Source organism: Castor canadensis, chromosome 6, assembly GCF_047511655.1.
Source record: "Castor canadensis chromosome 6, mCasCan1.hap1v2, whole genome shotgun sequence".
In the NCBI taxonomy this organism is placed as follows: Eukaryota; Metazoa; Chordata; class Mammalia; order Rodentia; family Castoridae; genus Castor; species Castor canadensis.
This window is the reverse complement of record NC_133391.1, coordinates 22,377,286-22,392,676: the sequence shown is the minus strand read 5'-3', so window position 1 is coordinate 22,392,676 and position 15,391 is coordinate 22,377,286. Positions and strand designations below refer to the sequence as shown.

At 39.9% G+C, this 15,391-nt stretch overlaps 2 protein-coding genes across 3 annotated transcripts in view; one reads left to right on the top strand and one right to left on the bottom strand.

Annotated features, from left to right (window-relative positions):
• Spx (spexin hormone) lies at positions 1-11,463 on the top strand. Its single transcript, XM_074075912.1, has 5 exons — positions 1-1,703; positions 2,109-2,189; positions 2,409-2,466; positions 3,094-3,156; positions 4,865-11,463. Exons 1-5 carry the CDS (start codon positions 1,698-1,700, stop codon positions 5,065-5,067), a joined length of 411 nt encoding a protein of 136 aa, XP_073932013.1. The 5' UTR covers positions 1-1,697; the 3' UTR covers positions 5,068-11,463.
• Positions 11,464-12,673: 1,210 nt separating this feature from the next.
• The window catches only part of Gys2 (glycogen synthase 2), a 50,373-nt gene continuing 47,655 nt past the window's right edge, over positions 12,674-15,391 (bottom strand). For both annotated transcript variants that reach the window (XM_020160479.2, XM_074075909.1), the window contains one exon: positions 12,674-13,182. In XM_020160479.2, the coding sequence (XP_020016068.1) occupies positions 12,961-13,182 (222 nt within the window). In that variant the 3' untranslated portion in view covers positions 12,674-12,960. The remainder of the gene's footprint in view (positions 13,183-15,391) is intronic.

The following is a 15,391-nucleotide window of genomic DNA, read 5'->3' as shown; positions in this document are numbered from 1 at the left end:
GGATCTCATCTTTTTTTTTTTTTTTTTTTTACTAAATGTTCTTTTGGCTTCTGTGATGTCAGGCTCCCCTGAAATTTCTCCTTTTTCTGACTGCTGTACCTCAGCCTTCTTTTCTGGCTCTTTATCTGCTCATTTTGCTCCTTTGTTTTCATAGCTCTGCCCCCACCTCTTTTCTTGTTCCATCCACTCCCAGACTTTTTCCTGACTTAAAATTTTTAGAATTCTTAATATTCTTAAAGCTGATCATTCCTGCTTTAAAAAAAAATCTATCATCTGATGACCTCTTTGCTAGGTTTATAGAGTTTGTATTTCCAAATGCCTACATCATACTTGTACTTAGATGTGGACTAAGTACACATGTTACATGTTAATTATAGTGTGCCCTACAGGAACTCTTAATTTATCTTCCTTAACTGGTTCCTTAAGAAGTCTCTATGGTCTCCAAAAATTGTGTCATCACTTACCCAACATTTAAGCAAAAAAAAATCTGAGCTGAGGATGGGGCTCAAGTGGTAGAGCACCCACCCAGCAAAAAAATCCAATTGGCATCCTTAATGTTTTTCTCATACTCTCATTTATCCACAAGACCTGTTTTCTGCCTCAAACATACATCCCCAAATCATTCTAGCTCTCCAGTCCTTGCTACTTCTGCACTAGTTTAGGCCATCACCATCTTTTGCTTATACCACACTTCTATATCCTCCTGTCCAACTGTGTTTCAAAGTGCTTTTCTTTGTCACCCCCACCACTTTGCTCCCAACTTCCTGCTCCTTAAACAAGCCAAGCTCTTTGATGTCCCTAGATTTTGCTTTTCGTTTTTCTTCAAGGAATGCCTGGAATACTAACTTGCACTCTTGCCAATCCCACGTCTCAATAGTTTGTACCCTTCCCAATCCCATGTCTCACCCTGCCTGGTCCTTGAAAAGTCCCTATGACATTTACCTTCCCTGGAGTTGCCTACCATTTACCCCATCATGTCATCTTTCCTGCCTTTACTTAATAATTTAAAATGTTGTGTAATTGTCTTAGTTACCTGTCCACCAGTTCAGAGTGTTTCTGCTTGACTAGAAGGTAAGCTTGATCAAAGCAGAGACCACATCTTTTTAGTGCATGGCTGCATCCCTTGAAGTAAAAGGAGGATTGACTGACATGTAGTAGGCTTTTGATAAATATTTGTTAAATAACTGAGTAGATGGTTAATTAAGTGAATAACCAAAATCAAATTCCATTGAGATTCCCTAACCTTTTCATTTTTACTTGTGATTCATCTTCAGTTATCAATGATAGTGCAATAGCTAATCACTTACTTTGTTGGTTTTGTATTCTGCCCTAGACCATTGATTGTTTTCATTAATAATAATGATGATGATGACGGTTAAATGCTTTGGACAGCTAACAGGAAAAGCAAGGCAATGATGCTGATCCATTCAGAATCCTCATCCTGACGGATGAGATCAGTATCTAAACAAATGATGTCCACTCATCAACATCCCTCTACTTCCGGCAATTGAATCTCCCTTGGGAAGCCATCAAACACTCTCAGCCTTGAAGACTGACAAGTCATCCCTGTGGACTCCTCACCTCTATGCAGATGGAAAGCAGTCCTGGACACTAAGACTTTAAAAACCCCAAGTTTTTAAACCAGAACACTCACGGTGAAGTTGTAGCTGTTGCAGGGTTCTGAAAAGGAGCAAAACATGAAGGTGAGCAAAGGTTTTATGCCATTTTTATTCTTTGAAATATTTTAGCTATTTTATAAAAAAAGACTTTATAGCTTTTCCTTATGTTTAATGAGAATTTTAGAGGTCAAAGGATATTTGAGCCCTATGCCTTTAATATAGTAGAATTATTTTTGTTTTACTGAGAAAAATTCACTTATGCACCCAATCCTTCATTTGGGTGAGGTAATGAAAATGTTTCTTAACAATTTGTTAAAGTGGACTCTGTGGAGTAAGTAGAAGGTATTATGGGAGAATCCCTCCACAAACTGAATATTAAGATGGAACATAGCCTGAAGTAAGGGGTTTTTAGTTGTCCAGGCCTGTAGGAATGAAGTAGATGATCCTATGAGCACGGAAATGACATCTCTGGTCAATCATTCCATGTAGGGACCCAGAAGTCTGGCTGCAACCACCTTGGCCCTTCTCCTGGCATTTTCTGTCCTGAGAAACTCCAGCAGTGCTCCGCAGGTGATCAAAGCAGGGCTCCTGAATGGATGCTGTTTCTCCCTCTGTCTGTCTCTTGCTCTTTCTCTGTCTTGCTCTCTCTCTCTCTCTCCTTTATCTCTCTTTCCTTATCTCTATCTTTCTCTGTATCTCCTTATCTCTCTCTTTCTCTCTTCTCCAAATAGAGGACTGGGCAGCAATGTTTTATTACCTGTTCTTCTCCCCACCCCCATCCCGTTGTAGAGACTCTTTGAGAGAAGGAACTGGACTCCCCAAGCTATGCTGTACCTGAGGGGAGCACGTAAGTCCCAAATACTCTGCTCTTCCTCCCATAATGGAAACCCCTTAGGGATGTGTGACACCATGAGCAGATAGATGGAGAGCTGTGGAGAGAATAATACCAGAGTTTGCCGCCTGAAATAACTGAGGTCATCCTGGTCTCAGGTGATCCAGGGAGAGGTGGGGGAGGGACAGTGGAGGAAGGTGGGCAGGAAAACTCCCTAATGACTGGAAATCCTCCATCCTAAGGCCGAAGGCTGCTTATCTGTTTTCTGAAGGTAACTTTTGTTTTCCCATTCAGTTGCCTCCAAATTAAAAATCCACGTTTGTGTGAGTCGGGGCTGTGTGTCTTCTAACAAATTAGAATTGAAATAACTTGAATATTTAGCAGATGCTTTTTCAGTCAAAGAATTTATGTGGTCAAAAATGTAGTTGATTAGCTCAAACTTCTTTGGGAGAAAGTAGGTAGTTCAGGCTCCAAGCTAGATCACATCTAAAAACCCGGGGACTCTGCCTGAGGACCTGCGCGCGCTGGCTGTGAACTTGACCCTGGCTGTGATGCGCGCGGCGGGGCGTAGCGCGGGCTGGCGCGGGACACCTGCGGGCCGGGCCGGGCCAGGGCCGCGCTGAGCCGCGTCTCCCTTCGCAGAAGGCCGCCGCTTCATCTCCGACCAGAGCCGCAGGAAGGGCGCCTTGGAGCGGCTGCCTCCGGGTGAGTGACCACGACAGCGAGGGCGCGGCCATCGATCCCTGGGTGGGCCCGGCAGGGCCTGGGGTTCTGCTCTGACCGTTGGAAAGAACTGCGCGAGTCCTCTAGAAATGCATGCATCGCGGGAATTGTTATTCTTATTAGTGTTTAACTCTAGCATCGTTACAAAAATAATTGTCTGCGAGCTGCAAAATTATGCCTAACGGGAGAGGGAAAATGAGTGATGTACTTTCTGTACAAGAATGAATACAGAATTTTTAAACCCGTTGAAATCACCTTAAGAAGGGGACTAAGGTAGAAAGGAGAAAAATACCGGAGATGCGCAAATTCGAGTTATAATTCATATATACATGGAAATGTCACAAGGAAAATCCCTGTATAGCTGTCTTAAACAAAAACGTCTTTTTTTCAAAAACAGAGAACAGGAAGGTAAAAACAGGTCCTGTCTGGGGGGTTGGTACCAACGGGAGCGGGGATGGGCACAAGGAAAGGGTGCAGGAGGTGAATATGTTGGAAATATTAGGTACTCATGTGTGAAAATGGAAAAATGAGACCTGTTAAAACTGTTCAAGGAATGGAGGGGGTGGTTATAAAGGAGAATACAGGACGCGGTGAATTCAACTACGATACATTGTAAGCACTTTTGTAAATGTCACAATGTGTCCCCAGCACAACAATAATATGATAATGAAAAATAAATAGATTAAAAAAATACAGGGAAGGGACAGGTAAAATATAAAGAGCAAAATAAGTGGTAAATCTGATCAAATTATAATGTATGCATATGTGAAATATGCACTAATAAAAAGGAAACTCTAGAAAATTTTCTGTAAGTTTGAAATAAAAAGTAGTGGAGGAGAAAAAGAAAGAGCTTTCAAAAGGTTCAAAACCAGTTAAGTGGGGGAGGGCATTAAAATGGGGCCAGGGACTGTTATTTTTTTAATGCTAAACCTTTCTGTGTCATTGAATTTTAAAATAGCAATTCAATTAATTTTGATTAAATTTTAAAATTCAGATGCTAAGAATAAAACGTATATTTGTTTTGAAAAATATCAAACACTGTGTTGAGCACATGGTAGGTGCTAAACAAATTTTTGTTTCCATTCTTCAGGCTTGCAGTATCATTAAGATTATTTATTTTCCCTGGGTAGGATTTGTTTTCCCCTTCTGTTGTCTCCAAGTTAAAAATCAAGGTTTGTGTTGAATTGTGATAGTGTCTCTGTCAATTTGAATTCGAAATAACTTTGAATGTTTAGCAGATGCTTTTTCAGTCAACTAATTACCTTGTATGTGGCCAGGAATATATATTGTTATCTAAAACTTTCTTAGAAGGTATGAAGAAAGTAGGCATTCTAGACTCCAAGCAGGCTCACATCCTGCCCAGACATCCCATTTTAAGCTGTGAAGAGGGACATTGCTCATGTACTCTTTTTCTTAATCCTGTTTGCTTTCATGATTTTCTCTTTAGTATATAGTTGAACATTTTCTTCCATACCCTGCATGTAAAAGTGACGTGACTCTTTGGAAGTCAGTTCCAATAAAAGTGTGAAATGTTCCAATGTATCAAACTTAGTATGCTGTATGCTCTTTGCTTAGAGCTCAAAACTCTATTTCATACAAGTTTTTCTAACATTATAACATAGCAGAATAGAATTTCTTTACATAAATATTTAAATACTAATAGAGCCTACATACATTTTTGTTTCCCCAGAAAGACGAAGCTCAAATCCCCAACTACTAACTCTTCCAGAGACAGCAGCCCTATTACTGGCTTTGTTACAAAAACCACAAGAAGGTACAGGTACAGTGATCTCTTCTACTGCAAGACAGTTTTGCTTACTTTTGGGGATTTTGTGTAGCGTTCAACCTCATACATTCCCCCAGTTAACAGACATGTTTATTGAAAAAAGATAAGTATATTCCTCATTAAAGTGAGTTCCCAGAAGAAAAATATTTCCTTGGTAAGACTGGGGAATTGTATATGAATTTCATAACCCATGGTCTATTATAACCTTTCTTTCTCTTAGAACTCTTAAAGCTGAAAGACCACCAAATCTCAGGGCATTCTTTCATAGTGGGAAACACCGAAGCCAAAATGATTAAATAATCACAAGTCAGTTGCTCATGATGAAAAGTAAAACCAAATGAAATTGCTGGCAGTCAGCCATTTTTGACTGAGAAACAACAGCTCCATATGGTTTGCCCTATAGATACAGCCAACTCTGACTCTAAACCTGCGTAATTTCACTACCCTGTATAGCTCTTCTATAGCAGGCCTGGATGTGATTTTTAAAGGGAAGCATTCTGCCCATGTATCATTAAAACTAGGTGAATTAAGGCATCCTGGTATTGGTTCAAACATGTCTTCTGAGGTTAGCAAACCTGGGATTAACTCCTGGCTCTGCTGCTTTACCCACTGGGTATTTTATCAATAAAATTATGCAATGATGATACCCGCATAAAGGGTCTCTATGAGAACCCAGTATGCTGCATAGTGGCTCAAGTAGTGGAGTGCTAGCATGAGGCCCTGAGTTCAAACCCCAATACCGCAAAGGAGAGAGAGAAGTGAGAGAGAGAGAGAACCCAGTCCACCCAGGTACATGATTTTTATTATCATTAAGAATAGAAGTCATCAAAGCATAATAAATAGACCCCCAATTTTTTCCCTCTCAAAAATTGCCTGGATGCCATATTTAACATATAATCTAAATTTTAAAAAGTATAAAAAAAATGAGTGATTTGGTGGCCAAGGCACACACTGTTGACCCTGTTCCCTGACATATGTGCTACTGAAAAGCATGTATACTGTGCCTAGGATTGGACAGGGCTAGGACTAGACAAGAAGGAAAGAGAACAAAAAGCACTTTCTGGCTCCAAACTTTATTAAAAAAAAAAAAAAAAAAAAAACACCTATGAGAGGCAAGTGGAAGAGAGAGGGACAACAAAGTCTTGAACTCAGAGCAACGCCACACTAATTTGGGCATGAATAATAATACTTAAATACACATTTATGCCTAGTAGAAGCCACAAAGTATGGTACACAGAGAAGAAAGCAGATTAAGCAAAAGCATGCATGAAAATAGGCTTTGCAGTGAAAAAAGCAGTGAGTGGGATGTCGGCGCATAGGAGTGGTAGTTATTATAGCGCTAACTCCTGCTGCTGCTACTGTTACTAGATAGCAATGATACAGTGCCTAACTGTGAGGCCATAGGCCAGGTACTATGGTAAGCACTTGACGTGGACGTATACATTTATTCCTCACAATAACCAGGAGGAAGGCACCGTTCTATATAACAGTGGAAACAGAAGCACAGGAAGTTTACGTAACTACCCCACCATTGCACAGCAGACACAAAGTAGAAGCTGGATGAATGCAGAGCTGACTTGTTCTTTATTTGAGGAAGAACAGATGACTTGTGGATTTTCAGCAGAAAGATGATGTGATGAAGGAAGATGAGTTATGATGCATAAAGTAACAACAAAAGCAGTAATAATAGGTCACAATAAGAGCTAGTAACCACACAGGAAAACCTACTATGTGTCAGACACTGAAAATCTATAGAGCTCAGAGGTATATTTACTATCTTACGGTCATGCAGATAGTATGAAATGATATTGAGGTTTTTTGTTTGTGATTTTTTTTTGTCTTGTGGTGCTGGGGATCAAACCAAGAGCCTTATGCATATTAGGCAAGTACTATATCACTGAGCTACATCTCCAGCCCTTGTTTTGAGATTTTAATTCAGGTCTGTATGACTCTCTTTCAATTAAGACACGACCATTTGCAAAGAATTGTATTGAAGAGGAAAGACTGGTTGGAGTTCTGTTTTAAGAAACCAAAGAAGTAACACAGGTTTGAAGTCAGGAGGTCCAGTGACTCAGTGAGTATAGATGGAAAGGCTCGACTGAGGTACACCAGAAAAAGGCACAGATAAGATGGCATAGCTATTTGCTAAAGATATGAAAGAAATTCCAGAGCCAAGCATATTTATCAAGTGCTGTGTCAGAATTAAAGTGGTAACATTGATAATAAGGGATAAAAATCTCCATGATGTGGAAGAGAGTTCAGCTCAAGCTGACAGGAACATTCCAGTAAATAAAGATGTGTAAGCCAATGCTTCTCCACTGTCCATGTGGACTGGTTGTCAGAATTACCTAGAGAACTTACTGAAAAGCAAAGATTTCTTGACCTTAGGCCCAGAGATTCTGCTTCTGATCCACTGGAGTGAGCCCCGAACATCTGTGTCCTTAAGAACACCCAGGCCCCACCCTGCCGCCATTATTCTGATAATGGGTCAGGCTCTGAACCAACTGGAAATACAGTGCCAGTTAACAAAGGTTGGAACCATGAAAGCAGAAATCCCTCCTAGGAGCTTAGATATAGTGGGGGGATGAGTAAATAATCAAACATTAACTTCAGAAAACACCCACAAGTCAAGGCAAAGGAGGTGGGGATAGTGCTGGTGAAGAGACACTAAGAGCAGGCAGAAATGTGAGAGGAGAATCAGAATAACCAAGTGCCCAGCTGCTGAGGAAGGCAAGTGTCAGGAAGAAAGTAATGAGATGTGTCACATCTAGCAGGATGGTGGAGACTGCAGAATTCAGAGAACATTAAAGTGATTCACAAGACTTCTGAGCAGCTACCAGTGACACAATTTATTGCTGCCATACCCTATCTGAAATTTTGTTTACAGGAATTTAGCACAAGAAAGTAAACTAGAGAAGCAAGTACTAGGTATTGGGGAACTGTCATGGTTCTCAGAATTCTAGCAATGGAAAGGTCAAAAATGGTTGAATATTTGATCCAGGATGCTGAATCCAACATGGTCTCTTTAATATTTAAGATTTAGAATACTTACCAATTTTTGAAGTCAGTAGGAAAAGAATTTTGATGGAGTTTGGTTTACAGTGAAGTTTTAGATTTGATTGTTGGTATTTACAGAGTCAAGGAGGAAAATTAGCTAGAACTAAGAAAGAAGAACTAGTTTTTTATTGTGGTTTTGTTTTGAGACAGGGTCCCAGTTTGAAGCCCTGACTGGCCTCAAACTTGTGATCCTCCCGCCTCAGCCTCCCAAGAGTTCTGTGATTACAGCTATGCACCACTACACTGGGCAAGAGCTGTTTTAAAGAAGAGTAAGGATACAATTATAGGTCTCCATTTCAAGTCTTTTTGGAAAGTAAATATAATTTTTTAATTATTGATGCTTTCTAAGTGATTTGTCTTGAAGATGAAAGAAACAAAATTTTATCAGTCTAAATTGATGGAAAATTAATGACCAATATGATATATTGATCACTAGTCTGTAGTATTTTGATTCCAAAGTCTCTAGATGTTATTTGGAAGGCTCTTATATCCTGAATTTTTATTTCAAAGCAGTTTGTACTGGGGTGCTTTTCTGGTTGTGCATGTAGGTGTCTGTATGTGCATGTACACGCATGCATGTGTTTCATTCCCTTTAAAAAGCAGTGCATTATCTACAATATTTCACAACCCAGATATTCAAATTATATTGTAACTAACTGAGAAAATGCGGTTTTATCTAGAGGTGATCTTAGAGAAATACTAGGAACTATATTTTACCTCTGATCACTCCTTTTCCCTTCTACCCTATTTGTTGAGTCCCAGAAACCTGCTATTGTCTGACTCCTTAGGAAGTCCCAGTCCATATGAGATACTCCTGCTCTGAATTGCTCTGAATTGTTGCAATCATCAGGCCAACAAGTGTCCCTGGGTTTTGTCTCATTGAGTCCCCAGAAAAATCAGCTAATGAAGGAATATATGAAATATGTCCCTATGTCGTCTATCCCAAGTAAGAGGCACTGACACAGGACTTTTGGAGAGACAGAGCACTTTGATGCAAGTGAATGGTTGTCATGGCAGGGACTTTAGACATGAAACACATTTATCAGAGCAAGGCACATGGCCCTTTCAGATTGTACCAAACCTACCATCTCAATATTTCAGCCATTCAGAGATTCAGATGGAGAATGTAAATTCCTCAGTGCATCCCACACAAGTCAGTTAAAACCAAATCAAAAGTCATCTTTTTAAAATTTTCCAGGGGCTAACTGTTTATTTCCCAAGGTTGTCTTTGTACTACCTTCTCTCCCTTTGAAGCACAGAATGTGTGTTTATTTATTTTCTCTTTCAGAGAGAGAAGAAAACTTTGATCAAAGCAGATTCCTAGAAGACAGTCTGCTAACCTGGTGAAAATACACCAGATTCTATTCCATTCTATTCCTGTTGGAAATGTGAACCATGTGAATGAAACCCTTGGGCCCTTTTTACTCCATTTATAATCCTGGAAACATGCACTAGTAATTTTATTCTTTTAGAAGCAAAAGAAACGTAGAATTCTTAATTAAGAATATCACCTTCTGTCATTTTGGCCGTTTAAATTACCTTGTGTGGTACTCGAGCTTCAAGCATTTCTAATAAGGGTGAAGACTGGAATTGTTCTTCCTTTTCATCACAGCAAGCACCTGTCATTGGTCTTACTGTTGGTTTGTTTCATTCTGTTACCCATGTGCATTTTGGCATCCCTCAGCAATGATGCTCCCTCTGTTTCTTCTTTTTCTCATCCTAAGGAGGGAGGATGCAAGGCATGAAGGGAAAGAGAGAGTGACTCTCTGTAGCTCATGTACCAGAGGTAAGCTTCCCAGAATGCCTGGGAAGAAGCTCCTGGAGAAGACCACTGACTCCTCAGGGAGGCTTTGAGAGAGTGTAGCATTGCTGAGGCTGGCACCACAAAGGGTTTACTGTAAAACACAACTGGGAGCTCCCCTTGTGCTCTTTAGGGGTCTTCCTGACTTCTGTTTAGAATCTTGGATATAAAATATCCTGGGAAATAATCAGATGGTGACACAGTCCATTTGTGTAGATAGCATGCAAAGGGTGCAAACCAGATTTTAGAGACAACCCATTTCCATGGCTAAACAGGCTCAACAGAGTCTGCTTACACTAATTTCCTAGAGTCTGAGCTGTTCTTGGCATCATAACATGATAACACAAGTGCATGTCATACACCTGACTCACTCCTCTTCAATGTCAACTTGTGTTCAATGTCACCCGAACACACACGCCCCTACAGTGAACATAATTATTCATTTGGAATAATAAGGCCATCATGTTATTTTGTTACCCAGCTAATTCAGAGTTATTATTGGTAAGTGTCATAAAAAGAAAATACTGTCATTCTTGTTGTCATCATCACAGAGCTCTTGTTTAGTAGCCATGAAGTATATGTAAGTGAAAGTCTCTGTAATTTGAAATTATATCATGTCAAGTAATCAAAACCATGCTTATAAGATTTGTCTGCATCTTGTTTCATAATTTAATAATGCAACTATATTCAAGTTAATGTGTCATTGATTTCTGCTAAAAATATGCAAGCATTAAAAAATTATGTGGCATTGTAACAGCATCTGTCATTAATTAATACTTGATTTTAAAGTAAATTTACTAGACACTGCCTGCTTCTAATTTATTAAGAATTATTTACTCATCAGACATAAACTTATATGTGTTGCTTATTTAAATAGTATGCTTCTTCCAAGAATACTGGATTTTGTTCCTGTTAGGTTTTTGTGTTGCTGGGAATTGCGCCCAGGGCCTTGTACATGCTATGCAAGTGCTCTACCACTGAGCTACATCCCCAGCCCCAAAAACACTTTGAAGATTGTCCTTATGAAATGATTCCTCCTACAACTATCCCGAACAGTCTCAAGCACTTCACACTAAAATAGCATTTTTAACAGAAAATATAGCTCCAAGTAGCACAAGTACTTGAACTCCTTGAATGGTCAACCATACAAATGTACTGATTAATTACAAATGTTCCTCTCCCTGGCTTGCTAACACTTGAGAACCTTCTAGGGTGTTCGTCCGTTTTGTTGTTGGTAGTGTTGGAATTGCAGAGTACTTGAGACTGGGTAATTTGTGAAGGAACAGGCTTATTTTGGCTCAGAGTTCTAGGGACTGGGAGCCCAAGAACATGGCTTTGTAATCTTTTCAGCTTCAAGCTGCTTCATAGCAAGGCAAAAAGGCAGAAGGGCATGCGAGCCAGTGTGGAAGAGGCAAAACACGAGAGCAGCCATGTTTTATACCAAGATGCTCTTTGGTAACTATTCCAGTCCCCAAGCCTCAGAAAACTACATTTGTCACTTTGAACAACCTAATAACTTGTGTGTGTGTGTGTGCGCGCGTGTGCATGCACTGGGGTTTGAATCTAGGTTTTTGTACATGGTAAGCATGTACTCTACCACTAAACTATGCTCCCACTCCTCCAATAACATCGTAAAGTCTCCACCTCTCCACACCAATTCAATGGCCATCAGGTTTCCACACAAGTTTCAGTCAAGACAAACTTTATTTGTCTTTTTAGAAACTAAAATGAATACATGATCACACATGAAAAAAACCTTTGACATTATAAGGCTTCTTGTATTTTATACTGGGAAATTACCGCCTTCAACATGTCCTAGAATGTGCCAGTCTCCAAATCTTCCTACCACTCCAGCTGTCCTTCTTTCTTTGCCTGGACGTCCTCCCTCAGCCTGGGCTCTCAATGGTTCCTTGTTCCCTGGGTTTCGGGTAGATGCCCTTCTTCCCATTCGCCCACCCCACCACTGTGTTCCTAAGAGAGGAGAAAAAAAGCAAAGGGGTTCTGAACTTCACAACCACCATGTGAAGTGGGCAATTATGTCACCCACATTAATTCATAGAAATTTGGGTTCATTCTATGACACTACTTTGGATTTATTCATGGGTACTTGCCTAGTCCCTCTTGTGAGTTCTGGGGAATGTCACTGTGGTACTTGTGACACTTTATATTCACATCTATATTGTAAAAACAGCTCTGTTCACTTACTCTTACTCTTGCCATGGCTTGCTTGAGTTGCTAACACAAGATACCATAAACTGGGTGGTTTATAAACAAAAAACTTATTTCTTACAGTTCTGGAGGCATGGAAAGTCAAGAACAAGGTGCTGGCAGAATCACTGTCTGGTGAGGGGCACTTTTTCATGAGTCATAGCTGACTCATTGCTGAGTCCTCATATAATAGAACAACAGAAGGGCAAGTCAACTCTCAGAACTCCTTCCTTCCTTCCTTCTTTCCATCTTTCCTTCCTTTTCTTCCCCCCCTTACTTCCTTCTCACTGTCCTTCCCTCCATCCCTTCTTCTGGTGCTGAAGATTAAACCCAGAGCCTCACACATGCTAAACAGAGACTCTACCTCTAATCTACATCTCTAGCTGGGGCCTCTTTTATGAGGTCACCAATCTCATTCATAAGGCTCTGTCCTAATGACCTAATCACCTCCCAGATGCCCCACCTTCTAATATAATCATTTTGATGGATTAGGATTTCAGCATATGAATTTTGAGGTGTCATAAACATTCAGACCTTAGCAGGTAGCACAATCCATTAAAAAAGAGTTCCTATTGCTGGGCGCTGGTGGCTCATGCCTGTAATCATAGCTGTAGAAAGCTTATGATGATGATAATCTAAAAATAAACCCTGATGAAAGAAAATCTTTATTGCTTTAATTAGCCATTTTACAAAATACCCACAATCTTGCCATATTAACACCCCTTCTCATGCTGAAATTTACGAGAAGAATTAGAGATAATAGCTTGGATTTCATGCTAAATTATACAATTGCCATTCACCTAATCTCCACTTTTTAGGCAGGGAATAAACTCCGTTGTCATATTTAAGAAAAGCAGAGGACGTGTGGCATTGTCTTTCATTTAATCTTCATCTTATCACGTTCTTGCTACATTAGCTCCTCCGCAATGTGGAATCAGTTCTTGAATTCACCATGCAGTTTTTTTTTCCCCCGAGGAGCGTGGCTCGGAGAAAATGGTGACTTAATGTTTAGCCGATCCCGTTCAGCCTCTTCTTCCTCATCGTATCGCTCGTCCTCATTTTCATCTTCCACATCACTGCTCTGAGGGCTGGAGGCCTGAGAGCCCGATGGAGAAGGTGGTACTGAGGAGGGCCTGGGATATTTAAATCCTTCTGTCTGCCAAAGCAGATAAGACACATATATTAATATTAAGACATGTATATTAAAAGTAAGATGTGTATATTAATTGCTTCTTATTTTTCAATGAAGCAAACACTATATTTGCACATTAATTTTTATAACAGATATCTTTTGTGATCTGTGCAGGTGCTACTAAACTTTGGTTCTGGTACAAGTTATCCTGTATTAAGGATTGAAATGTGCCTGGTGCAATATACATGTTAGGTCACTTAATCTTTTAACAAAAAGCCCCCCCCAAAAAAATATTTTTCTGCGCACTTACAGAAAAAAAAAACGAAGGGTGTAGAAACCAAAAGATGTTCCAAGGTCACATGGCATGCAAGTGGTACAGTTCCAAGGTCACATGGCATGCAAGTGGTACAGCAAAGATTTGAACCAGGTTAGTGATGACTACGGGCCCTTTAAACTCAACTGCCATGCACACTGCTTATCCTACCGGCCTCTTCATTGGCCTTCAGATTTTCTCAGAAAGTTGCAGGCCTTGGGCAGCTGGATAAACTATGGACAACAACCATTAGGACCCATAAATTGACCCATAAATTCCACGGGTCACTGTCATTTTAGTTCATGAGCAAATATGACTGGGTTTTCATTGCATTGCTCTGAGCCCTAAGATTCACTGAGAAAACTCCTTGGATAAGCGTGGGCTGAGTACTGCCTAAATGTATCTCAATGCCAACAAAGAAACAAGTTGAAAAATGCAATCCCTTTCCCCGGGCTTGAACCAGGAGACAAATGAGTAAAAACATTACAGCATGTGTCACTCGATATTTTGACTATTTTTATATATTATTATGATGTCATACATGTGCAGTCATTTCAAATTTTGGGCACTTTATCTGAAAGCAATACATACAAACAGCTGAATCCTGCACTTAGGACCTTAGTCAGAATAAGAGCTAAACGCTTATTAATTGAATAAGCAGGAAAATGTATGAATTCACTTGAATTATCAAGTGTCTGCCTTTGAGAAGAGAAGCAATCAACTCTCCGAATGATGGAATCATAACCATGGGAGTTGAGATTTATACATGGAAGGATTCTGAAAACCCTTCCAACTTCTCTATGGGCAAATCTTTCTAGATCTCTTCCTCTGGAAAACTAATACTGATAGAATATATGTTGTGTTATTGGGCAACATTGTTCATGATAAAAGTAACCTCTGAGTGACCCTTGATTCAATGACACCTGAAATCGAAGGAGTTATACTTGATGGGGATACATAGTTTTGGGGAATCTCTGGAAATAACTCTTGTAATTAAGCAAATTTCATGAAAAGACTGTGGAAGCTTGTCTGTGGAGATTCACACAAGACCTTTGTTCCTGCAGGACATAGATACTAAGCTAAGGTGGATCTGTTTGTTTGTTTATTTGATCATTTGTTGAGATGGGGTCTTACTATGTTGCCTAATCCACTCTCAAACTGTTAGGCTTAAGTGACCCCCCATCTCAGCCTCTCCAGTAGCTGGGAACACAGGTGCATATCACTGCTAAGGTGATATTGCATCTTATGTATGGGTCTTATTTTCTGACACCTATGGTGTCATCTAGTAGATAGAGGGCTAAAAAATATTAGTCCTTGGATCACTGTGTTGATTTCAGAGAAGACTAATCTCACTAAAGAGGAATGTCTGTTGCCACCCCACCTCAAACTGTGCTTCCTGTCTTCTTCTCTTCCAAGTGAATCTGATGGCAGATGTGACCTATGGCAGGCTCATGAATATAAATGCTTTATTGAACTTTAGAAGGACATTCCCTAGTGAGCACTGTGTAATTGCCCATCTGGTCCAGTTCCACCTCTGATACTTGAATTTGCTCTATTTTACTCTTGGCAAGTGGCCATCCTATATTTAAACACTTCCTTGTACAGCAAATTCACTTCCTGTTAAAGTAGCCCATTTTATTGTTGAATGACTCCCCAAAGAACAGATGTCTAACAGAGCCACTTCAAGCATTATGGCACCAAGGGTTTCAATATGGAGATCCTCCTCCAATGGCATGAATTAGCTGTCTACTCATCTTATAGACAAGGCTAACTCGGAATCAGAGTTTGAGACAGTCTGATTTGTGAATTTCTCTATTCCTTGCTTTGGTTCAACAACACAAAATGTATAACAGTTTGCATACTTGGCTATTTCCATATAAAAGGTATTATTAAAACCTGTCACAGATAAGAAAATTACCT

Excerpts from the sequence above, each read along its gene's own strand:
- Spx (XM_074075912.1), top strand. Across the intron at positions 2,467-3,093 it reads GCTGTACCTGAGGGGAGCAC|AAGGCCGCCGCTTCATCTCC; the intron begins GTAAGTCCCAAA and ends CTCCCTTCGCAG. Across the intron at positions 3,157-4,864 it reads CTTGGAGCGGCTGCCTCCGG|AAAGACGAAGCTCAAATCCC; the intron begins GTGAGTGACCAC and ends TTGTTTCCCCAG.